Raw genomic sequence first — 26744 nt, 5'->3', positions numbered from 1 at the left:
AACCACTGAACTAGACTGTGGCATTTCTGAGTAAATCAGAGGGATTTCTGGCTTCTGGAAAAGCTGACATTAAACTCCTTCACTGCCACAATCACCATCTTTTATTTTGGTTTAAATTGAGAAAATCTTTGAAAATGGAAACTCACTGACAGAGAAATAGCAATTTGTGTGTGTGTGCATGCCTGTGTGTGTGGTTGTGTGTGTCACACAAATGATTCAAGTCAATGCAGTGCCCTCTGAAATGATCTCAACACAACTGTGTCTATGGTTCTGTGTGTGGTTGTGTGATGAAGTGCTCCTTTTTCACTCTTTTTAACACTTTTTTCACACAAGAATACAGATTACACCCAACACACAGTTTGCATGCAATGTACTGAATCAACACAAGTCATGTTGGCCTCTGAAAGCACTTTGGCCTTGTGGCTGGAGTACAACAGAACGAGACAAACAACATCTAAAATGCTTCATTTCCTGAAAGTTCTCATCTGACAGTTTCTACATAATTCCCATCACCTCATCGACCTTAACCTCAATGTGCCTGCCAAGATTTTCTGCCCTACTTGGATATTTGTCTCCAACCAACATTAGCATCTGAACCAAGTCGTCTAATCCAGAGGTTTTCAAGGTGGGAGGTGGGCCTCACCGGGGGGGGGGGCTCCAAACTGTTTCAGAGGAGGCTCAGTGAATAGAAAGGAAAAAATATCATCATACTATAAGTTATTACATTAATTATCTAAAGGAGATCACACAATTTTGCTTAAAAATTTGGTTAAAGAGACTTTCCCAGAGTCAGAAACTAATAAAAGCTTCAGGAGAGACTTTTTCTATGTCTTTGGTTCAGTCTCAAGTTATGTCAAACAGCAGTATGAGACTGTCTTGGCTCAACTGTCGAGTGTCTACTGGATCAAATAACATCATCATGATCCTACAGGCATCCAGGAATCCAGCAAAACAAGGCAACAGGGTTTGTCTGAGGGGAGGCACCCCTGCTCTAATCAGCTCATCTGAATCAGCTGTTTGTGCCCAACTGCATTCAGAGGTTTCCATGGTGATGTGAAGTTCTCAATACAGAGACTGAGTCTAGCTCAGACATCCAGACCCATGAGGACGGGAGGATTATTTGCAATTGGAACAGAAGCGTCTTTCTTAATTCAATTCAATCTGTTTAAATACGTTTGCAGATTTATGACCATTTCTCTGAACTAACAGTTGATTTCTCTGCAGGAAGGAGTCGACGCCCTGAACATCAGCTCCCAAATACAAAGACTGTTCAGTTCAATTACACGACTGATTAAAACACCTGTGTTGTCGTATTACATCATACTATTTTATGCTGATGTGACAAGTGCACATCTGTCAGTTATCCACCTGCCACTGGTGAACTATGTAGTTAACATCTATTCTTTGAATTGTGAAGCACTTTGTGACAAGTGTCTGTGAAAAGTGGAATATAAATAAACTTTGCTTGCTTAATGTTAAATAAATGTGTTTTTATCTGTATATAACATCTCTGAGAGTTGGTAAACTATCAAATTACAGTTTTTGTCATTGAAAACAGTCATAATTACTTGAGTTTTTATAATTTCTAGAATAAACAGCTTGTAAGAACTGAAACTAAAATGAGGAAGCAACAAATCTTCATCTCTGCAAGAGGCACTGAGAAAATGTGTGGAAGTGGTGAAGCTGCTGAGAGGTTTCTGACTCCGAGTACTTCCTGAGGTTACAAACTGCATTTGTGGTTATAACATTTTTTAATGTTAATATCTCAACCAGTGTAGATCCTTTTTTATTTTAAAAAACAAACAAACAAACAAACAAAATATTTTATATATATATATATATATATATATATATATATATATATATATATATATATATAAAATACACATGATTTTATGTGGAATCATACTTGAAAATGTAATTTATATTAAGTGATCTAAAATTAACAGTGGATTGTTGTGATTTTAATGATAACTAGTCTAATTGTTAGAAGTTTTTTTTATTTAGTCTTTTTGGAAGTACCATGCCCAATATTGCCTTTTTTAAATTTTTTTATTGAAAGAAAGGAATGAAAACTGTTCTGAATTTTATATTCATGTGGTCGATCCTTCGTTTTTTGCTTTGAATAGAAAAGAAAGACCCTCTGCCCCAACTCCAACCCTAAACTTTCTCAGGTTCTATTTCTTTGTGGTCACTCACAACTCAGTAAATACTATAAATAAGGATGATCAATAAAACTCTCACTGACTCTCAGACAAGGGGCGCAGCCAAATTTGACATTTATTTAAACATCAGCGCCACAGTTCAGGTCTGTTTGTGGTAAATAATCAGGTTTGACATGAAGATAATTTCTGTGAATGAACGGTTCGTGTCTCTGCAGGAAGCAGTCGACGCCCTGAACATCCGCTCCCTAATATCTGATCAGTTCAGTTCAGTCCCACGATAATCGATCAGAAGCTGCTGGGATTAAAACACTTCAGTGTGGAGGTTATTGATCTGCGCTAATTATCAGGATTCATATGACGTCATACTTTTGAGACGCTGAAGTGACGGGTGCGCGCCTCTGATGAATGACGTAGTTTTATTTCCAGACTCCAGAATAAATGTACAGTCGAACACAGTAGAGTTCAGGTCGATGATCAGGCTTTAGTTTCTCACCGTGTTGATCAGCAAACGTTGTTCCAGCCCGAGTCAGGACGCAGAGACACAGCAGAGGAAGAAGCTCCATCGCTGTCGGTGTCACCTGGAGGCTGAACATCACTGAAGCGTCGCTGCATCACTGCGTCGAGACTCAACACTTTCGGTTCTCAGCTTCCGGGACAGATCCTTCACAGTAACAGCATGTCCACTGAGAGAAAACACTGAGAAAACACCACTGCTCCTGCTGAGCAGCCCCTCACCTCCACATCACATTCATCTGCAGCTGTGTCAGGGGAAGAGAGATAAACGTCTGACAGGGTTTATCTGAATAAAGACTTTTTAGTCTGGATATTTCAGAGTGTAAAAGCTGATGTTGCCCAGTTTCTCATGGGTTAAGACACTGAACATGAACCACAACTTACCCTGTTCAAATCCAGCTGCTGATCTTTGTTGCATCTCAAAAATAATCTGAGTGTAAAAGATTTCTACACTGCCAAGAATTAAATAAATCATCTGTGCTGTAGTAATACACAACTGTAAGTGTCATTAATAAGCTGTGAGCACAGTGCAGCTCACATTTCTGCTCCAGAGGCTTCACAGCATAAAGAGGATGCTGGCAGCAGAGGGCGCCACATCCCTGAGAGCAGAGGCTGAAGCAAACCTCTCACCTGGAGAAACCACTTCCACAGAAAACACACATCACTTCTAATTTCTGACTGGACTTCTAACTTAATAAAACAGTGACAGCAGCAGAGTTTAGACTTTAGGGGTCTCCAGGATAAATAACCACTAAATGTTGCTTCTTTCTTATAGTTCTTATTAGAACAATGAAATAATGAACAGTTATCACCCGAAAACAGGAAAAGGTGGCACACCATCAGAACAGTCCATGTCCTATTTTCTTAAATTAACATCACTGATGTGAGAATGTGAGAAGTGAGTGAGAGTTTTATATTTTACACTTTTCCTGTGTTTCATCCGAAATGTTGATCTCCATTAGAATATATATTTGTGGTTTAAAGAACCACAGAAACCAAATCCTGCAAGGTTGGATGGTGGGTCCAGGTGGGCGGGGCTTGAGAGATGGCTGAGGGCAGTGACTGTTTTGTTGTGACATCACAAAGTTCCAGAAGTCCTGACGGCTGGTTTTAAGGCTCAGTGTCTGAATACAGGCTGTGTGCATTTCTCTGTGGACTGAGGCTTTGATACTTTCACATTATTAATATAGAAACTAGACCTGCTTTATAATCACAAACACATGGACATCTACCTTTAGACTGGATGGGACCTTTAACACCGTGGCACCAGTTCATAACTGTAGTGAACAGTTTGATTTGTGGCCAGAGTCCAAAACACTGAACTAAACTGACTGTGATCGAAATGTGAGCAAAGAAAACAAATGCAGAATCGTTTAGGCTGAAGCGTACTGAACCCTTGAGAGGTAATTAGGTGCTTAGGAAAGACCTTCAGGTGCCACCAAGACAATATCTACATGCCAATGTGCATCATTTTAAGGTGGTATTCTTTAAGATAGTATGTGCAGATTTTATGTGGTTGTGACGTCCTGTGATTGTGATGCAGTGTGTTTGTGTTGTTAAAATTGAGCCCTTCATTGTGTTTCTGTTTTAGGTCTGTTGCCATGAGGTGTAGCAGGAGGAATTTTGGTCTAGAGTTTATTATTATTTTCATTGTAAAAACTCTACAATATTGTAAAGTATCTGTCAGTTTTATGGTCCAAACTTACTGGCTGGGCCTTTAACCTGAACAGTTGGATTTGACTAGGCCAGATTGTGAACCAGGCAGCAGGCCAATTAAATTAAAGCCTGCCGTGTCCATCTATATGACCAGCTCATGTGTGGTGGTTCAGTTTCAGTTTGACTGAGTCTGAGTGTGTTACATAACATCCTCTGCTCCCACTCGTCAGTCCGGGGACACTTGCTGCATTGTCAGCAGCTCGGTCTCCCAGTTTCTGCCCATATATCTGCAGTGAGAGCAGCAGCAAAGCCAAAGAAAGCAAGCTGGGGCTCGAGAGATGTATATATGTTCCTCCATTTACTGAGACAGAAGAGCTGCTAAACACCCTGTCTCCTTCTGAACTCCTCCTTCTCACTCGCCACAGTTTCAGGAATTCTCTAGATATTTAGGATGTTGACTTTTTCAATCACACAATGAGGAACAGACTCTACAACCTCCAAAAACTTTGTCCTGTGTGTGAACTGTAATTTATGCTGTGTTTGGGGGGCAGCTCCTGACATCCATGCAAATATATGGCTAACCAAGCTTGACACTTTTATGTAGGAGATTTAAACATGATTCTAATATAATAAACTTTTTCTCACTACCAGAGACTCAGGTTGCTTCTTTCTATAGATAAAGACCTTCATGTGCAAAGTGAGACTGTGCTGTCACTTGCAGTGGATTGCTTACCTAAAACTTACAAAAAATACTTGCTATGTCTAATTACATTAACAATATTTAATATTTAAAATCTATGGATATATATGATACATATATGTATTTCTGATTGATTGGATTAAAATATATATAGCAGATTTCAGGTAAACACTCAGAGAAACCAAATCCTGCAATGTTGGATGGTGGGTCCAGGTGGGCGGGGCTTGGGGTGCCAACTTGGTTGTGACATCACAAAGTTCCAGAAGTCCTGACGGCTGGTTTTAAGGCTCAGTTTCTGAATACAGGCTGTGTGCATTTCTCTGTGGACTGAGGCTTTGATACTTTCACAGTATTAATGTAGAACCTAGACCTGCTTTATAATCAGAAAACACATGGACATCTCACAATTCGGGACCTTTAAGTCATTTCAGATTAAAGGTGAGGTGGTGTGTAGATAAAATCTCTGGCAGTCTGTCAGAAAAGGGAACTTCACATCTGTCACTGTGCTCTCATTAGTTTAAATGCCACTTCTCTCCAGCCGTCAAGTGTTTGGATTTAATTTCCTTTATGATCCCAGACCCAGCTCCGAATTAAGGCGTCACTTCTGACGCCCTTATTAGCAATATTTACCTTGGATCACAGACTGAGAACATTATAGCTTGATATACACTTAGACCGAAAACCTTTTTTTCATATTTTGTAAATACTTCAACTCTGTTCTTTAACTCACACAGTCTCAGTACTGACCAGGGTACCAGGCCACCAGTCGTCACTCAGATTGAGAGTAGTTCTCTCCACAAGGAGTCTGCCTCGTGTAAGATGAAGGGTACAACAGGAGTGTAGATGCTGTATAGTCTGTCAGAGTTAGAAAGACTGTAACATGCACTACAACACTGACGACACTTAAAACTCATATTCTGAGGAACAGGACAAACAGATTCAAACAGAAACTCTGAGAAATGAGCCTGTGACCTTTGAGTTACAGGAATATAATACTACCACCCCCACCCATACACATGTCTGAAACTGATCTGTTCACATTGTCTTTGAACACGTGCGGCCACGCTGTCCCCGTCTCAGTGGGTGGAGGAGATTAGATCAGTGCAGGAACTTCACACTTCAAGTCCACAATATTCATTTAACAGGTAAAGTTATTTATTTCTTAGATTTCTCACACAAAGCATATGATCAACTTATTGAATGAGATGAGATTTCAGGCATGTGGCAGCTGATCTGTTCAGGTTGGAGCTGCGCAAAGCTGCATGTGTTGGGATTTACATGAGCTCACTAATAAGACTAATAAAGTTTAAAATGATCCCAAAACCACATGAGAGGAGGCTCTGAAATCCCCCAAATTACTACATTTTGTCTTGTTGCTTAGTATAACATGAGCACAAAAATCTTTACTGTGTAGGACATAAAAAAATAATTATTTACTTGAATTAAGGATCTGAATACTTCATCCACCACTGGGAACGAGAACTCTGGCATGATTTTTTTCTACACTCACTGAAAGTTAAAGGGTCCGTACAATAAAAAACATCAAAAACAACAACAACAAAAAACTTTACAATAACCACCTTCTGGTTGTTTCCTCCGTCAACCAGTCTAAGTTTCAGGAAACATGGTCACAATCCTCCCTGCCTGAATAATGGCCAGTGTTTTTGTACAACATTATGATGTCACAGTGAAATTGAACTTTGACCTTTTGGATATAAAATATCATCATTTAATTTCATAGGCATTTGAGTTAAATTGTGTCATGATTAGTGTATGAATTTGTGAGTTATGTGAGTTAAAGTTTTATTTTCTGAGGTCACAGTGACCTTGACCTTTGCCCCCCCCCCCCCCCCCCCCCCAAAAAAAAACTAACAAACAAGAAAGCTTGTTTTTCACTAAACCTTTTGATCCAGACAGAGAGAAAGTTCTGTCTTTATCTGCTGAGGTTTAAAATTACACAGAGAATTAAATTTTGTTTGTGCTGCTCAGAGCATTAAAAAATGATTGTGTCTTTCCAGAGACAAATGTCTCAGCTACTCTGTACAACACAACAACCTCACTGTGTCGACAGTTTCAACAGTTTTCACATAACAATAACTTTTTCACCAAAGTCCCAACGGTCAACAGTCCCAAAGAAAACTCACGTCTCCCAAACCGTCCACCAAAGAATCTTTTTAGATTTATTTAAGGTGAAAATCTAAAACATAATCTAAACATTTTAATAATTTGAGCCCAAATCATTCAGATCCATCAGCGTTGAAACGATCAGACACAAATCACAGACGTCGGTTTGATTCTGCAGAAAAGACAAAGTCGTAAATGTGAAAACATGACAAGCTGCTCAAAGTTGCTGTTCGAGATAAATCTGTGAAGCCGAGCAGACAGACACATCATCTCCAACACATGCACACTCACGTGCACACACACTCCCACTGAGACGGCCAATCTGTTGGCCCTTTAGCTCGGTCACATAAATTTACTTGGCCCTTTAGTTCGGTCAGGGAGAGCAGCATCAGGGTGGTCATGTGAGCTGAGTCTCCTGCAGAGAGCCAGCGAGTGTGTGAGTGTGTGTGTGTGTGTGTGTGTGTGTGTGTGTGTGTGTGTGTGTGTGTCTCGTGAGAAAGGACAGAGTTAGCACAGACACAGTCAATCATACTTGGTTTCTTTCTTTCTGAGGACGACTCTGTGAGCTGCTCACCTGTTTGTATTGTTTCTCTGACAATGTAAAATTAAAGATGATGATAATTCACAGGACAAATTACAGGTTTAATTGATTATTAGCAGATATTGAGGTGAGGTTTAGAAGTCCAGTTTCAGTATAAAAATAAACCTCAAAGCTCCTGTGAAATGAGCCACTGAGCCTGAAGACACCTCATGCTACACTGTGGAGTTTCACTGATCCAAACAATCAGGGCAACAAAGAAACAACAATCCTCCAACCTTTCCTCCTTGAACTCTTTCCCTCTGTACAACAGGTTTACACTCACTGATGCTTTTCAAGAGGAAGTTCTTCAAGAGGAAGTAAACATGTGTTGATGTTGCATTTTTAGAGGCCTCATTGACCTGGAAGCGATGATCTCTGTGATGTGGAGACAAGCTGCGATGAATCGTCTGCTGGTGGGGGAGGACTGCTGGGAACAGCGGAGCTGAGCGAGAGCAGAGCCCCGGATCCTGTGTTCAGACAAAAGAGGAAAGGAAAAAAGGAAACGAGTCAAAGGGGAGAGGAATGGATGAAGTTAGCTGAAATGCTTTTGGTGCAGAAATGCTCTTTGTTCCCAAACTGAGTCATCAAACTTAGTTTGTCATAGTAGAAAAAGCAGAGGCGTTACTAATAATATTTACAGTTCTGCTTTGTTAAATTCATTGAGCCGGGACCCTGAGCCTGAAGCAGCTAAACGGAATTTAACCATCATTAATAATGTTGTTTACACCTGTGTCCTTTAAACTGTGACACATCAAAATGTCTAATGTGAAAAAGTCACAACCAAAGTGAAATAACATTTTACTATTCAGTTCAGTTTAGTTTCTTTCTCCTTCACAGTTTAAACATCAGATTAGAAATACAGGTTCAGTTGTGAGGATAGAGTTTTGCCTTTAATTAGCAGATAAAAGTAAATATAGAGACTGATTTCTTCACCCAGGTGAAAACTTTTATTCATATTCATATTTATATTTATATTTACTTGTATTTAAGATGCAGGTGAAGCACCAACACAAAATCCCATCACAACACTTTACAGCCCTTTTTGGCAGAATGGACGAGTGGAAAGGAAAACTAGTATTTCTGAGCTGTAGAGATTTGTCAGGTGAACACAGATGTCTCCTTTACTGTGATGGTATCAGGGAATTTCCCTCCTGAACACTCACTCCCTCACTCACTCACTCACTCACTCACTCACTCTGTCACTGGAAGTCGTAATAATCTGAAATCTGTTACTTGCTCTGCAGCACAGAGGACGATCAACTCAGTCCTGAAAGCTGAAGGCACATTGAATTAATGGTGCTAATCTGATTTAAATGCACATGTAATACATTAAATATTTTAGTTCGGCTGACACAGTTTTAGATCAGTTTATATTTGCTGGTGTAATCACATTAAAGCTGTTTTGTAAACTGGTGAATCAGCGGGTTTTGTTTTTTTTTGGTGTGTCATACTATTTCTGAGTCCTTTAAAGTGTCTGATGCTGTCTAATAAATCAGCCCAACCTCAGCTAGTTTAAACATTTGAAGACATTTACAAATACAGCCTGGTTTCGCCTGGCACCCTCCACCCCACAGACCACCTCCAACTCCCAGTCACAGCCAGGACCAAACATAAAGCTCCTCTCTCAAATATCGGAGCCTAATGACTTACACTCAGATGTATTTACCCAGTACTTCAACAACCTCAGACGTTTAATCATCGGTGTACTCTACACCTGAAGGACCCATGGATCATGTAAAACTCATCTTTTAGATGATGCTCAGATCCTCTCTTCTGATTGGCTGAATGACCTGTTGTTACTAGAGCTCGAGAGAGAAGCCTGAGAGAGGAGACGTAAAACTACACTGAGATGGTTTCTGGTTCTTAAAACCTCAAATATATCTTCTGATGGAGATCAACACTTCAGATAAAACAGGAGAAAAGTGTCAAATATGAGAGATGTAATTTGATGTGGCATTACCAGACAGTTAGCTATTCACACATCCAGCAGACAGAGCAACATTAGCATTTACTCAAGGTCATGATTCTGCAAATGCAACATATAGTAGCTCTGTGTTTGGTCTCCACCAGCTCCTGAGGCAAATATCTGTCTCTTTAGCTGCTAAATGCTCCACTGTGTCCAGCAGCTGCTCTCTGACTGCGTCTGTCTGTTTACACTGTGATAAACACCTTTCACATCACACATAGTCATCTGATCTCATTCAAATAAAAATATTACAGCTTTACAAAGAAATTTAGATTTCATTAAGGTTTATATTTTACATGTAGCTGAGTTCATGGTGGAGCCCCCGTCATATGCTCCAGGTTCAGATGTTTTAGTGATATAATAAAATCTAAATTTTAATCTGGCCTCAGTGTCACATTATTTACAGAGCACTAAACTAGAATATGAAAGAAGAATCAAGGTTTCCAGCAGTGATTAACATCTACTCAGAGTGAGGGCAAACACCGTGTCAGGCTGAGCTGGTTCCACACGACTAAACCGGTACGAGGTCGTACCCTCCACACAGGCACCTCCTGGCAGTCCTCTCTCACTCCTCTGACCCCTCAGCCCTCCCACTCTGCTGGGAGCCTCCTCCTCCTCAGCCAAACCCACCCTGATGTTAACGCCTCCCCTCAGGTCCAACACCAGTTCTACATCTCTCCTATACTCCTTCAACCCGCTGAGCTCACCTGAGGAAAATCAAACCGTAAATTATTTTATTTCATTTTTCGAAATCTGTCTTCATTCTGCTGCGTTTGAGGACCACTTCAAAATGTGTGGAATCCAGGGCGTCACTGGTGTAGGTAAAAGAATCAGGATTAATAACAGAGGAGGATAATGAACAGTCCAACACTCACCCTCAGACTGCACCTCCGCCAAGTTACAGAGAGGTTTCCAACACATACATCTATTAGTTAAATAAATGTAGCGACATTATATAATAGAAATTCATTCTTTCTCAAAACTAATCATTCAGTCAGGTCATCAAACAATATATTACATATTATGATATTATAAATGTTTCCTAAACGTGACATTTATACACTTTTATCTACTTTTCCTAATCAGTTGTTATAAGGAAGAATAACAGCTGCTGGATTAATGTTCCCAGGCAACATTTCTCCAGTGTAGGAAGCCTCACACTTATGGAGGAGGGTGGGGGATCAGGGTGGATGGTGGGGGTCCGAAGTGAAGGACTTTGTGTCACATCCTGAGTCAGAAAGAACCAATATCATTTACTTTGTCAATTCTGCTGTTTCATTCAATATATACATTTTGCAACTTGGCAAATGTGTTAATTAATGTTTCCTCATTTAGTTGCAAATTAAACAACATATTTACTTAATTTCTCTGTGGTTCTGGTCAGAGGAAACAGAGACACAGTGTTGGACTGAGACAGTGTGTGTGTGTGTGTGTGTGTGTGTGTGTGTGTGCAGTGTTGACTCTGAGAGTGAATGTACTTCCTGGCAGGAAGCATTTACCCACAGGAATACTGTCCAGGAAGGTTAGTGACACACACACACACACACACACATACACACACACATACAGAATCAGTCAAACATGTTTCACGCTTGTCAACAGTCACACGTGTCACTTCTTATCCTCATAAACTGTCTTTCTGTCTGTGCTCAGTTTATGTGGATGAGTCAGACTGAGACAAAGATCAGTTCACAGCTCTTTAAAACACACACACACTTCTTTGTTTGTGAGGACACTAACCCTTTCCCGGCCTAAACCTAGTTCTAACCCCACAGTTAGATCTAACCCCCTGAACTATAACCCCAGTGTTGACCTTTGACCTGACCCTGATTACAACAATAACTCTTCTAACCTCACTCAGCCAACTGCCTTCTGCTTTGAGTCATGACACATCACTGATTAAACCTGTTCCACTGTCCTGCTTCTTCAGACTTCATTATTCCATCATTACTGTGCAGCACTGTGTGAATAACAGTGGAATCAATGATCAATATCATAACATACTGTGATTGCAATAGTTGATCAATACCCATCTTCAGTTTTTTCAGTATTTAATGTTGTTGCATTTTCTACTTTTCCTGCAGACATTTAACTCCACGGCTGTTTGACACTGAAACGATGGTGCACGTTGTGTTTGCTTTAACACAAACAGTTTAAGAATTGTTAACATGATTCATCATGTCAGACTCATCTATAGTCGGTGTTGTTTTGTCTACACTCATTACACACAGCAAGTATTAAGAATAAAAACAAGCAAACAAAAACACTGTTTCTAACATTTCAACGTCCACTGACATGAAGTTTCCTATGATCTCACACTGGATCGCTACTTTCCAGCTGGTCAGGTACACTACTCTGTGTGTGTGTCCATGTTTGTGTTGCTTTTCATCATGTCTTCCTGTCTGTGTAAAGCAGGTAAATTAGTTTGTGATCTCATGCTGTGTGTTGATCTCACTTGTGACCTGTGTTTGTATCTCAAGATGACTATCTTGTGTTTTTCTTTTGTCTTTGAGCGAGTGTGTGCAGTTGTGTGTGCGGTTGTGTGTCCTCTCAGGGCTCCTGTGGCATTCAGTTCACAGGTTGGCAGGAGGATGTGAAGGTCAGTGAGCTCCACTGTGGGTCAACAGTCATTAACACACACACACACACACACACACACACACTCTCTCTGCACTCACAGTTGTGGATATATTAGAGAGATTTTATGTCAACATCTGGTTTTGAGTTGCAATTAAAACTTGTTTCTTTCATTATTCCCTGGATTATTCTCTGATGAGCTAAAATGATTTCATAATGTGCAGATGTGATTTTGTTTTGCACTGAATCACTACACAAAACTTTATGTACTTTCAAGACAAAATTTGATCCAGACTGAGACATAATCTATAATTTTACCCAACCTCGTGTTTTCCTTACGCGGCGCCCCATATGGTGTCGACTCACACTCAGGTTCATGTTAATGAATAAAAAGCTGTTGTACAGAAACATCTGTTTGCCAGACGACATCTTAAACCTTCTGCTACCAGGAGGAAAACTACACTGGAACTTTTCAACAGCAATAAAAACATTAGACTGTGTGCAGCAAGTTTACCCCGTCAACAACTGTTAATTTTTTAAAACTTTATTGATCCTGTTCGAAACAGGAACCACTGGATTTAAAGGTCCCATTATTTAGACCAGTGTTTTATTTGAAGCATTGATCTCCATCAGAAGATATATTTGTGGTTTTAAGAACCAAAAACCATCTCAGTGTAGTTTTACATCTCCTCTCTCAGGCTTCTCTCTGGAGCTCTGGTAACAACAGGCCAATCAAAGGAGAGGCTCTTCTGATTGGCTGACTGTTTTCTGATTGATTGAATAAAAATACAGCAGATTTCAGGTAAACACTTAGAGAAACCAAATCCTGCAAGGTTGGATGCTGGGTCCAGGTGGGCGGGGTTTTGGGCGTGGCTGAGGGTTGTGACTGCTTTGTTGTGACATCACAAAGTTCCAGAAGTCCTGATGGCTGGTTTTAAGGCTCAGTTTCTGAATACAGGCTGTGTGCATTTCTCTGTGGACTGAGGCTTTGATACTTTCACAGTGTTAATATAGAACCTAGACCTGCTTTATAATCACAAACACATTTATATAATTTGGGACCTTTAAAGGTTTTTAAACACGGAACAGAGTCTATCACATTGATTCAGATTGTGCACAAAGACTGAGAAACACAGTTTCTTTGTGAACTGCAGCTCCTGTAACTTCTCTTCCAAACCTTTACAGCTGACCTAAAAAAAAAGAAAAATTACGCAATGATGCCAGCAACAAGCTGTTGACTAAGTTGTACGCTTGGGTAAAACACCTTGGCGGTATTTCCACATCCAGGTGATTTTCAGAATGTGGGCTGTTTCAGACTTGTTTGACTATTTGATGATGATGATGGATGATATTCGCCGTGAGCTCGTAAAACACTTTTCACACCACGGTACGAGGCGTTTCATGTCTGCAGAGGCTCGTAAATTCTTTCTGCTCACAATCTTGCTCTACATATGACCCTGGACTGTCTGGGTATCTGGGGCAACATCCTCTGACGTGCACAGTTACTCAAACACACAGATACAATATACAGCATGTACACACACAAAATGATGTCTTAGATCGCCAGGGTAACATCCACACACACATATAATATCACTGATACACTGGTCATCATCCTCTGATGCAGCTGTTAGACAAACACACACACACACACACACACACACACACACACACACACAAAGTGAACAGGAGGAATGTACATCTGTATTTGTTCTTGTCAGGACTGGACTGAGGCCTTGTTTGTATGTTGGATGTTCAGACTCTGACCCAGATGGACAGAAACTGTCTGGAGGAGCTGACATGACACGTCACATTCATTTTAAAGTTATTACACTGGAGCTGCTCTCTCACTTACTCTTTTAATAACAGAAGAGATTCACAAACGTTGCTGTTGTAGTCTGGACGGACAGAAACTGAGACCTTTGGAAACAATTATGTAGACACACCCGGTCACTCACCCGGTCACTCTTATCAGCCTCGACTACCAGTGTTGAAAGCAACATAGATAATGAATTATAAGTGTTACTGAACTTGTTATGCAGTTAAATGTTTTTGTATTTTAACACAACTGTCTTTGCTGTTCCTCCTAATCAACTGCAGAGAAGACAATCCGATAAAACATTCGTCTAGACGGTGCGTAATTATCCGACTGCGTAGCTACTTGAGGCCTTAGATAAACCAAGGTGACCAAGACTGGATTACCAACCAAGCAAAGCAGGTGACTCTCCTGGGAGTCCAGATCCTCAGGGGGGCACAGGCATCAACAAAAGCAGACTAATCAAATGTTTGTCTTCTATTAAACCTGAACACATGTATGTTCTCTGTCTTGATGAGAAGAAATAACTGATCTGTGACCCGACACCAAAAAAAAATCAACTATCCCAGCTTCCTAAGTGCCAGTGTGAATCTCTTAAAATGGTCTGGTCTCAGGCTGAGAAACAGAAATGAGGAAGTGTCTGAGTTGTGAAGTTGCAACTGTGACTGTAAAGTTTCGTTTCATGTCGGTTCAGAGTGGAATCAGTCTGTGTTTTCCACTTGAGGATGAAGAAAAGAAAGTGATCGAGGCAAAAATGAGAAACAGCAGTAATTACTGAATCGCCAGGCTGTTGCAACCAGTCAACCAGCTCCTTCTCACCGCCACCAGTTTCGACACAATAACAGCTGCTTGTGAAGCCGAGTTGTTCCAGCGACCACAACAGATGTTCACTGATGGACCGACACTGACTAACATTAGCCTATTAGCTGTATATGTTATATATATATATATATATATATATATATATATATGAATATACATATTCATATGTGTCTCCAGTCAATGGAAACACCAGCATATTATGACAGTCAAATGGGTTTTTATTTCAAAACTACTAATCAGTATTTTTATAACCAGAGGCCTCCCAGTTTTACAGATTTAGCTTCTTTCAGCTCATTGTTTTGGTTTCACTTTACTGTTCTGGTTCAGTCTTGCATTGTTTTCAGTAAGGAAGCTCTAAAACCCATCATAAACCACCTGTCCACAGCCAAACCTCAAAGTTAGAGACCAGCTGGTGAACACAGTGGAGCATTTAGCAGCTGAAGAGCCAGGTTTTTTTCTCCTGAGTTGGTGGGGACCAAAAACTGAACTATAAAAGGAGAATATTGAAGTTAGATTAAACAGTGGACACAAAAATTACTCCAAATGAATGATAATGTTTTACATTTACATTGACTCATCTGGCAGATGCTTCTATCCAAAGTGACTTACAACTGTGGGACTTGACTAAAGCCTCAGTGCAGTTTGAGGCCTGGTGTAATTACTAAATACTACATCTGATCAACAAGTGCAAGGGGATCAGGTAAAGATGTGGGGTGGTAAATGCACAGTAAGTCCTGGTAAAGCCTGTTAGGGTGTTAGAGATGTTGGGAGAGGAGATGAGTCTTCAAGAGATTCTTGAAGACAGAGAGAGGCCCCTGCTCTGATAGACCTCAGTAGCTTGTTCCACCATCAGGGAACCACAGACCACAACAGTCTGGACTGAGACTGTGTTGTGTGCAGGGACAGTGATGACAGACCACATTCATCAGAGGAACACAGTGGAGGAGAAGGAGCACAAGGCTGAATGATTGAGTTCAAGAAGATGGATCAGACCCCCCCCCACCGATTATCATAAACATGGAGCAGCTTCTGAAAACATTTAGTCTGTGCACATTTGTCAGGGACGACAGTGGTCTCTCAACAGACTCTATGAGAGGACGGACAGTTTAGAAGGAAGCTGCTTCAGACTGCGTCCAGGTGTAACAGCTTTCACCTGGATTTACTGGATCATTCAATCACTTCACGAAAAAAGGGAAAAGCAGGTGGTTTGAACAGTTTGTCCTCATGGTGAAGTGTACACATGGTCTTCCCATCCTCTTCCCCCAATCCTGCTTTGTTCCAGGGCACGACCACTGCTACCACCTGGGTATAATCTCTATTAACCATCATTAGCATTCCTCCCATATTTCCCATGCTCCGTTAGCTGGACAATTAGCATTCTGCTCATATTTCTCCAATTGCTCTGACAGGAGGATTCCTCACCGACAGCTCCTGTCACCACCGGCAGCTGAACAGCTGTGAGCTACTGTCCAACTGCCCAGTGATGAGCTGATAGGCTCTTATTGTCAGACCGATCTATGGCCTCACAAAGAGTGTCTTCTCTTGTCTCAATTTGTCCTTTTCTGCTCTTTTATCGATCTCTGTCCTCTTTCTTCAGACATGACAACACATTTTCTCCTTTCATTGAGCCTTTCTCTATTGAAATTTTACTGTGAAGCTTTTCTGTCCCCCCCCCCCCTTTATCTCTGACACCCCTAACTTTATCATCTCTTCCAGCTGTTGCTTGTTTTATCCAGCTCTTCTTTTCTTTTCTGCTCTTGTGGATTCTCTCTTCATCTAAGCTGCGGTCTGTATTTTACTCCCTCCATTCCTTCTCTTTTCTTGTCCTCTCCATTTTCGCCTCTCAGCATTTTCTCATGTTTTCTCTCTCTTCACCCCGCTGTCTGTCCATCACAGTGATGTTGAGGTGATGATGTACAGGAAGAGGATTGTGGTAAAGCAGAGCAGAGTTGGACAGTAGGTTCCTTTATCCCACTGTAATACACAAAGAGAACCCAGAGTGACAGGGGCCCCTCAACCACACTGTGAAGGATATGAGAGCTAAAACTGCAGGGAGAAGGTGGAGGCCCCTGTATAATATTGCTTCTGCACATACACACAGACACACACGTGTATTTTCCCTATGAAGACTGAAAACTTAATTCTAGTCCAGTTTCCCTGACCCTTCAATCATCAGTGACCCATTCTCTTCCATTAAAAACAGCACTGACCTTTACCCTGATTCTAAAAACTAAAGATAATCCTGACCTTTCACCTCTTCCCTAAACGACAGTCCTAAAGGGATTATTGATGTGCCATAACAGTCCCAACAACAGCAGCAGAAAGTTCTATTAAAAACAGTGATGGCAGCTCTGTGAAGACCCAAACTTTCACCTTTTCTCCTTTGACTTTGCATCAAGCAGCCATTTATTTACCAGCGTGGAAACGTCTGTCTGTCAGTCCACCACTTTGTTGCAGACTGAAATATATCTACTGTTTGACTTTCATGGTCCCCAGATGATGAGTCTTTGTAACCTTAGCGATCACATGACTTCTCCTTTAGCGCCACTACAAAATCAACATTTTTATTTGTCCAGTGTTTTGGTTTATGATGAAATACCTTCAAAATTAATGACATTTACATTTAGTGCTAATTATCAAACGTTAGCATGCTAACACGCATTTCATTTCTCAGCCCTGGAGGTTGCTGCTTGGTCTGAGCACAGCCTGAGGGCAGGTGAGAAGCTGGCCATCTCAGAGAGGAGGCAAACAGGGAGAAAATAGCACTGACTTTCACCCAGATAAAGACAGTCACAGAGTTGTAATCATTCATTCGTACACATGAAACATGACAGGTTGTTGTGGTATGACTGAAAAAAAGCGAGAAGTTCAAATCCTGCTGACCTTCTCACCTCTACACATGAGGTCAAACGCTGTGTACAGTGGAGCTGATTGTTGGATTGTCTGTGTTGGAAAGTTGCAGAAACTGTTGTAAACATCCCTCCCAGTTCTGATGAAGAAAAGCTTGGGGAGAACGGGTTGCCCACGCCGTCGTCATGAACAGGTGCCGTCTCAGAGTCTAACATCCAGTTCCTGATACAGTCGTGCTCTGCACACGGAGGAGAATTGGCCTTGCAAAGTAAATTACCAAGTGTAGGAAAACATAAGAGGAATTATGTCTTAGATTTAGTTGAAACATCTGTATTTAAATATTATATAGTGGAAAGAAAGGACGTCTGTCATCTTATTATTTGATTTAAAATAATCGTAAAACAGAGTGAATCTCATGATGACAGACTGTCCTTAAAGAAGGTAAAGAAAGGCTGCATTCAACGTGAAGCAAAGCAAAACAGCAAAAATGACCTTATACCACAGAGGGTGGAGGAGGTTAAGGGTCTGAGTGGAGAATGAAGGTGTGTTCCTATAGATGGAAACCTAAGAATGGGTCTTTTCATATGGCTTCTCATTCATCAGGATGGAGGGGAAACGTGGCGGGCGTCAGTGTTTTGGGCACGTGAATCTCTCAGTTTGAAGTTTCTCCCACATGATAGAGATTAGGAGCCTGGAGACCGCATGGTCTGGTGTTTCTACCCGTCTCCTTCCTCCTCTCTCACACATGTTTGTCTTGTTAATGATGAGGAAGACGAGGAGGAGGAGGAGTGGAAGGGAGAAAGGGTGCAGGAAGAGAGACACATACCGTTCTGTTCCTGTCAGAATATTAGACACGTGAGGTTTGCAGGTGAAGGCGTCACGCCTGCCTGCAGTCTGGATGACCAGATACTGTAGACTATGGTTATGCAACAGTTGAGCTCTGATGCTTCAAGTTTGTTTTTTGTCTGTTCCAAATTACAAACAAATACTCTTACAATAATAAAATGCTACATGAATACACTCACATACTCTGACTGAGCACTTTATTAGGAACACCACACTAAAACTGGGTAGTTCACTCTACTCTCTAACAGCCTCAGTTCCTCATGTCACGCAATACATGTATCTAGAACTGCTTTGGTAACACACTAAACTCAACCAATCTACAGTCTCTGTTAACACTTCTCCACTTCCTGAGTTACAGCATTGAATAACAGCCAGAGTTGTTTTTGCAGAACGTTATGATGTCACAGTGAAGTTGGCCTTTGACCTTATGGATATAAAATATCATCACTTCATTTTAACTTTATAGAAATTAATTTCTGAATTCATGACTTATGGCCAAAAACGTGTTTTGTGACATCACAGTGACCTTTGACCTTTGACCATGAAAATCTAATCAGTTCATCCTTGAGTCTGGGTGAAGAAGTTGCATCAAGGCTTTACTGAGCTACTGTGTTCACAAGAATGGGACGGACGGAGAACTGAAAACATAATGCCCTCGGCCTTGACTGTCATTGGCATGGAGGCAGAAGTTCAAATCCTGCCTCATGCCTCAGCCATAACCTCGCTATCTGAAGTCGATTTCAGAAAGTTGGACACAGCCCCTAAACTCCAACATCGGACGGCTATGAGGTGTCAACCAACCAAACTGTGCGGAGATGAAGCCACTTCAGTCGTCTTACAAGCTTCATCTAAACTGGGATCTGGTGTGTGTGTGTCCCATGAACCTGTAGACAATTGTTACATGAAACGACTTCTTATGAAAACAGCTGATCTGAATGAAGAAAGACGTCCTGGTGTAACGTCTATGCTGAAGAGAAGTAGCCGTGTTAAGAATGAGAAGAATGCCAGGGATGAAAAGAGAATGAAATGTTGGTTTACTATAGAGCAACACGTGGGGGGTCCTGTCATGCTCATGTTATTATCTCCTGCTTCACTTGGTTGGAACAAAAGAGCCTTTCGGTTCTGCCTTCGACCCCACACTTAATTAAAGAGGGAACAAAGTGTAGGACAGAATCAGCTTTGGTGGTTTGTGGAGTTTTGCTGGTACCAGACACTTTAATTGGATTAACATAATAAGGACGAGAGCTTTAAGGGACAAAGTGTGAGGCAGACATGAACGTGCTGAGCAAGATCTAATGAATTTCTGTCGTTGCTGCTCTGGAGCCGTCGTTCATCAAATGTGTAGTACAGTAAAAAATCACAGGTCTAACGAGCCCTGTTTGTCTTTATTTGATCTCCTTGCACTTATTGAATAGATGTACTTATGCTAAAGTCTTAAAAATGCACTGAACCTCTAGTGACACTTGTAAGTTGCTTTGGATAAAAGTGTCTGATAAATGAGTAAATGTAATGTAAAATGCAGCAGTTCCTCGAGACCACTGACTGTTCATGCTGGGTGTAGTTAATGACTGATGGTGATGTTTGTCTGACAACAAACAGAATAGAAGCAAAACTGCTAATCTGTGCTTCAATGTTGCCACTAGGATGAGAAAAATAATTGAATGTACAAGTTTTCATCATTTTGCCTAAACTGAGCTCTAGTAGAAACGTATTGACTCTGACATCACTCAGCAAAGCTGTGATGGTAAAGTAATTGAAAACATTCAGGGAGCTCCTCTGGGAGTCGCCTGCGCTGCCATTTCACCGCTGAACCCACGTGAATTATTACAGTTACAGTCGAGTAACAAAGTGCCATTCACACAGAGGTTACACTGGAGACGGAGCTCACTGAGATCAGGCCTCAGCTTCCATCATTTCACAGAAGATCAGGTTGAAAGCTGCTTCTCAAAGGATCAAATGGGAGGCAGACAGTGTTTCACCGCTGCTTTCTCTCACAACACTGCGCCCTCGGCTCACGTGTCCGTTCTCCAGGAAAAACATCCTCCTGCTCACGCCTTCAATCTGTCACACTACAGTTTTCTCCTGGAGCCATTTACAGTTGGTTTTCTTCTCTAAGCTGTTTTATCACCTATAAGGTCTGTTCATGCAACTGTGAAACTATCAGACTTTCTATTGACCAATGTTATTATTGCTTTGGATGAAAAGTCTATCACCTGTACATATCATTACTGTGTTATTGCCCAGGACTAAACGTGATAACACTGTTTCCAAAAGCACAAAGAGGCTTTCCCCACAGAGCTATGAAGTCATAAATATTATATTATCTCTAACTACTTGTATATAAATGAAGTACACATAGGGTTGGATGATATGTCCAAAAATATTATCACAATAATTTAAAAAAATAAAAAATAAAAAAAATAAAAATTTCATATCACTTCATATTGATAAGTGATTTTTACGGACCTATTTTTAATAAAGAGCAGGAGAATGTAAGGGCACTAGTAGGTAGTGGATCAATGTGTGTGTGTGTGTGTGTGTGTGTGTGTGTGAGTAGCTGGTGTTAAAACCCTGTCAGCAGTTTCGACTGATGTTTGGTATCAGTTCCTGAAGTGTGAAGTTTCCTCGAATTAAGTCTCATTTCTCAAAGCTTTGATTCTGATGCCTGGGTTGTAGAAGTATTTCTGAGAAGAGCAACAGTTTCCTGTTTGATCTTATCTTCATGAGCTGATACACAGTTTATACACGATGCTGCAGTGTAGAAACAAGCCCATGAAAAAAATGCTCAACAACCAACAGACTGTGTTTCCTAAAGTTCACAGTCATACCCACAAACAGTCATAGTTTATTGATTTATGTTCGTAGAAGTGTGTCACGTTCTCGTACTGCTGTGAAAACCAGTGTGTCGAGGACAGTTTGACTTTGATACTACTGGAATTAAAAAAAAGTCCCTGTGGTGAGTTACTTGTTAAGATGCATGTTTTTCTAATGTATAATGAGAAAATACATTTTAGAATAAAAGGAGCCACAAACATCAACCGCTTCATCCACAAGTCCGGCACCGCTGTTTCCTGAGTTCATGTTTGGAGGGTTGTCTGATCTTCTCTGACTAACGTGTTGCTTCTAGCAGCAATGACAACAGTCTGTCTCTGTATGAGACCTGAACTACAGACAAACAGGTAAACATCCTCCTTTCATCCTCTGACAAAATTTAAGATGAATCATAAAGTGTGTCTGGATCTCCACCTGATGGTCAGACTTTGCTCTAAACGTTCACCTGAGGACAGTTTTGTCAGCATCACATGAAGAGGTGGAAATTGGCTTTGGTGAACTCCTGATGGATGGTCTCCAACAGGACGTCGTCCTCCTGGCCTCCGCCCGTCCCTCCTTCTCTCTTCCCTCCTCCCGCTCCTGCTCCTCCTCGGACGGACGCCGATGGATGGAGCTCGGGGGTGTAGGAGAAGCTGAACGACGTACGATAAATCAGGCCGTCCGGTCGGATGAGAGACAGGGGGACGGTGATGACGCGACGCAGGCAGCGCCAGCCGTCACTGAAAACAGAGATGTCAGGGACGACGCAGAGCAGAGATTTGGGAGACCTGAGCAGAAACACAGACAGATGAAAGTAAGAAGATGTCTGTGGGATAATGTGGTGATGCTGAGTCAGTCTGGAAAACAGCTGCAGGTGAAAGGTGTCGGGCCCACAGAGAGGTATCACCTGACTCTGCAGCTCCCCACAGCTCCCGTCTCTCAGCTCATCATTTTCAAGCCTAAAATTTTACTGTTGTTCATTATTATTTGAGCTCATTAAGAAATTACATCCACAGTAAATCTTCCAAACACAACACAGGCTACAACGCACAGAGGGAATCCATGGGTAGCAAAAAAAGGTCAAAGTTTAACCACACTTTGTGCATTTTTCATTAGTGTCAGATTATTTATTACATAATGGTGATGAATGCTGATTGGATGGGCCCACCGGATTCTAGAATCACCGTTGATAGTGGCTTGGGAAAAAATGAAATTTAAAATGGTTTGAATTAAGCAATAAAGAAATTTAACTGAAACGTGTGGAGAGGTTCATTACAGAAGGACAAAAATGTGATAACAACACTGAGAATAGTGAATCGTAAACTGTAGCTAAGTAGATAATCACATGATTATGTGACAGACTAAACATAGTCGTGTGGCTGATATGAAATACCAGCGAGCAGCAGATATTCTGAAAGCCCCTTTATAAGGTCTTCCATTCAAACCCATCCTACATCCCTGGCTCTCATGGCAGTGAGGGATCATGTTCCTAATTGGCTGCAGCTTCTCGTACAAACAGCACATTGTGGATGACTGTTACACAAACATGGCTTTCCTCTGTGCTGAGCCGAGCCGCTGCAGATGGGAGGGATATTTGCAGAGCCTCGTGGCGAGCCGCTCGCAGCCAGAGACCCTGGCATACGACAGGTGTGGGATTTGGGGTGGATTTTGACGTCAGAGAGGCTATTTGGCTTTGGGATGCGTCATGTGAGATTCTGTGAGGGGACGCCTGAATGTCAAGTTTCTGCAGAGACCTGCTGTAACGTACAGACTCCCAACACAAGAGTTAGAGAGAGGATTGTTCCCTGTCAGCCGAGCTCAGTACAACACAAGCCCCTTTATGCTCCTCAGGTCAAAACTGATGAGCAAGGTAAATAGGAAAGTTCAGTGATTGGACGTTGCGTCTTAATGAATGAATATTTGTGGTAAAACTCGTTGGGAAACCAAATGATGTCCAGAATTTGTTCTGAACAAATAGGGAGATTTTTTTTTTACCTAAATGAAGCCTGAACAAAACTCTATGAAACAGGATGAAGTGAAAAGTGAATAAAGACAATTGATCAGTCAATTAATCAGTCAATAAGTCAGTCAAGAGAAAATCAAACTGCAGCTATTTTGATAATTATTCAAGTAATTTTTTAACCAAACATTGGAAGATCAATCGTCTTTCTCTTCTGTAAATTATTGTAAAGTGAAAAACTTCTGACTTTGGACTCTAGAAACTGTTACAGATCCTTTTTACTGTGTCATGATGTTTTATAGACCAAGTGAGTCATAAGTTAATCCAAACAATAATCAGAAGATTAGTCAATAACAAAAGTAAGTGTTATAGCTGCAGACCTACAGTATTCAAAGGAATACTTTAACATTCTGGTCCCTTTGGCCAGAGGCTTGTGCTAAGCTAGGCTAACAGGCTGTAGCTTCAATGTTACCAAACAGACATGAGAATGGTATCAATTTTCTCATCCACGTCTCTGTAAGAAAGTAAAAGAGTGCCTGTCACAAAATGTAGAACTATTGCTTTAAGAGTTTGTGAATTAGTGGATCAGGTGGGATCTCATTTTTTCGTATTTTAATTAAAGATCCAATATTTTACACTTTTCATGAGACTCTGAGCCTCTCTTATGATTGGCTGAATGTTTTCTGAGTGATTGAATAAAAATTTAGCAGATTTCAGGTAGACAGTCAGAGAAACCAAATCTTGCAAAGTTGGATGGTGGGTCCAGACTGCTTTGTTGTGACATCACAAAGTTCCAGAAGTCCTGACGGCTGGTTTTAAGGCTCAGTTTCTGAATACAGGCTGTGTACATTTCTCTGTGGACTGAGGCTTTGATACTTTCACAGTATTAATATAGAACCTAGACCTGCTTTATAATCACAAACACATGGACATCTACCTTTAAAATACTGGCTGACTGCATTTGGATTTCTTTGTATATTTTATAGTCATCTTACTATTGTTGTTCCTTAGTGAATCCAAATCTGAATCCAAGCAAACATTCTCGGCAGGGACAATATCAATATCATTGTATTATAATGTATTTTGACATGGTGTAATTTAGTGTCTCTGTGTATCACTGATTTCTGCAGGTGATGTTCACATCAAACATGTTTCATATAACAAATCATCCCAACAATACAACGTTCTTTCTGAAACATCCCACAATTCTCAGCAGAATAACTCAAGCCTGTTTTATTGAAATTCCTATTGAAAACAAACAGCAAAATACCTGCTTTTGAAATCTGGTTAAAATGAAATATAATTTGGTTTAAAACTGCTTGGTTACATAATATTTGGTCTGGAGGTGCCACTTAATATTTTTACGTGAAAACGCCATAAAAATGTTCATATTTGGGTCAACTTTTATGAGCTTCACAGACCTGAGCAGTCTCACTTTAACAAGACTTCAGCTTTAATTTGCCACTTGCTCCACACCTGGTGCCTGTGTGGTGAAGCAGCATGAGAGAAAAAGGCATGAAACAGTCATAAATTCAAAAATAGGGCGTCTGAGACTGATTGTTAAAGAATAAAACAGAAGTTACCAGATTACACAAATACAACTTTGTCCGTCTGAAGAAAAACGTGTATTTTAAACATGTATTTTTTTGGCCATGCGTCTGTCAGGTATGGGACAACATGTGAGTGGTGTCTGTCTGTCGCAGGTTTTTCCCACATGTCCCCTAAACGCTCCACCAGCTATAAAAGACAACAGAGCAGCCGGCCAATAAAAATGTAATGACAACTGTTGCTATGAGTATCTGCATGTAATGTCGTTCAATAGTTAGCTCTGTCAGGGTTCCTGCTTTTTTCCAGGGATCATTTTCCAGGACTTTTCCAGGACATTTTCAGTGATGATGAAGCTCATACGACATACAGGAATCAGGCCATACACCAACATGTTCCTATCTGTGGAAGTCTGATTTAAAATAAGTGCAGTCTATACTTATCTATGAGATTATCTCTTACATGCCTTTAATTATGAAATTATTACAAATTGATCACCAGCAAAGTTGAATTAGCTCAGATTATTTACTGCTGCTGGGTCATATCAGTTTATCACATTTTAGCCCCTTTAGTAGTAACAGGAAGTGACATCTTTTTTTTCTTACTTTTTTATTTCATTTCATTGAAATGTTTTTACATCACCTACCCCAGGAAGTGACATCTTTAAGATGATTTATCACACCCACTGTGACATTTCATGTCATATTATGGTCTGTTATACCTGAACCACGCAGCATTGGGTTTGAAGTGAGGCTAACACAGACGCTAGCAAAGTAAAAAGTGCCGTTAGCCAGAATTTAGCTTGTGTCTGACTGACATACAGTTGGGATCCCATTCACTGTATTGACCCTAGAACCAACACATCCAATCCTTCGCTCTGCCAGAGCTGAATCACAAACCTTAAATCTTTAGCTACAGGCAAAACAAGCTAGCAAGCAGCTGAACCAAACATGCTAACACATTAATTAACATTATCAAATATTTCTATTCACTTTTCTAACTCACTTGAACATGGTCTCAGCCTCACTGTTGCCAAACCAGACTTTGAGATGAGGGCTGAAGTTTTCTCCATGGATTTCCAGCATGGCAACGTGTCCTCCACCGTTCACCTGTAGTGACACACACACACACACACACACACACACACACATACACCAAACAAATTGTTGCCTGTTTCACAAACAGTCTCCTCTCTTGTTAAAGGCCCAACCGTTAATTACTTTGAGATATTGTTCAATCACAAGTTTGATAACCTGCCTTACCTGAAATCTGTCATCCTATTAACCACACCCACAGTTATATAACCCCACCCTTCTGGTCTGCAGAGCCCTTTCCCTCCAAACCACAGGGAGAACAAAGAGAACCACTTTGAGTTAAGGAATTAACTTTCAAACCTTGAGTTATTTTATGTAGTTACTATTATAGCATTTGGTTATTTGATGAGCATTTTATTATTGCATGGATTTAGAATATTTATTTGTATTAAATCGCATTAGATTCAGGTGTTTAATACCCTGAAGTCAGAGAGAATACAGAGTTGATGCATAAATGAAGCACATTTAAGTGATATCAGCTTGATTTATTTCATTATTGTTAGCGCTGATATTTTATGTTCATATCTAATTGTACTTATTTTGTCTTTATGTATGTTGATATTTGTCATGTACAGAAAAAAAACGTCCATCCATCCATAAACCTAACCATCTTAATAAAATCATTGGAACAGCTTCTGGATCCTGTGTTAAAATGTGCGCTCCACATCAGATGTTCAGATGAGCCAATGAAACCGTGTGTCGACAAAATTAAAGAGTCA

General features: G+C 40.7%; 2 protein-coding genes across 18 annotated transcripts in view; both read right to left on the bottom strand.

The window, feature by feature from the left end:
• Positions 1-3100, bottom strand: part of LOC139630816 (hemicentin-1-like) — a 104052-nt gene extending 100952 nt beyond the window's left edge. Inside the window, exon 1 of one of the 2 annotated variants that reach the window (XM_071494559.1) lies at positions 2659-3100. In XM_071494559.1, the coding sequence (XP_071350660.1) occupies positions 2659-2758 (100 nt within the window). In that variant the 5' untranslated portion in view covers positions 2759-3100. The remainder of the gene's footprint in view (positions 1-2658) is intronic. The other variant, XM_071494560.1, reaches the window with a different exon arrangement.
• A 3071-nt stretch (positions 3101-6171) lies between these two features.
• The window catches only part of rbpjl (recombination signal binding protein for immunoglobulin kappa J region-like), a 64555-nt gene continuing 43982 nt past the window's right edge, over positions 6172-26744 (bottom strand). For 13 of the 16 annotated variants that reach the window (XM_071494177.1, XM_071494180.1, XM_071494179.1 and 10 more), the window contains 2 exons: positions 25937-26040; positions 21418-22214 (listed from right to left, as the gene is read on the bottom strand). In XM_071494177.1, the coding sequence (XP_071350278.1) occupies positions 21914-22214; positions 25937-26040 (405 nt within the window). In that variant the 3' untranslated portion in view covers positions 21418-21913. Of the gene's footprint in view, positions 8206-21417; positions 22215-22480; positions 24870-25936; positions 26041-26744 lie in introns of those variants that run through there. The other 3 variants (XM_071494185.1, XM_071494176.1, XM_071494189.1) reach the window with 3 other exon arrangements.

Source organism: Trachinotus anak, unplaced genomic scaffold (assembly GCF_046630095.1).
Source record: "Trachinotus anak isolate AG129_WGS33_773 ecotype Australia unplaced genomic scaffold, CSIRO_AGI_Tana_v1 ptg000013l, whole genome shotgun sequence".
NCBI classification, from domain to species: Eukaryota; Metazoa; Chordata; class Actinopteri; order Carangiformes; family Carangidae; genus Trachinotus; species Trachinotus anak.
Note: the sequence above shows the minus strand (reverse complement) of the source record. Positions and strands in the feature narration are given on the sequence as shown.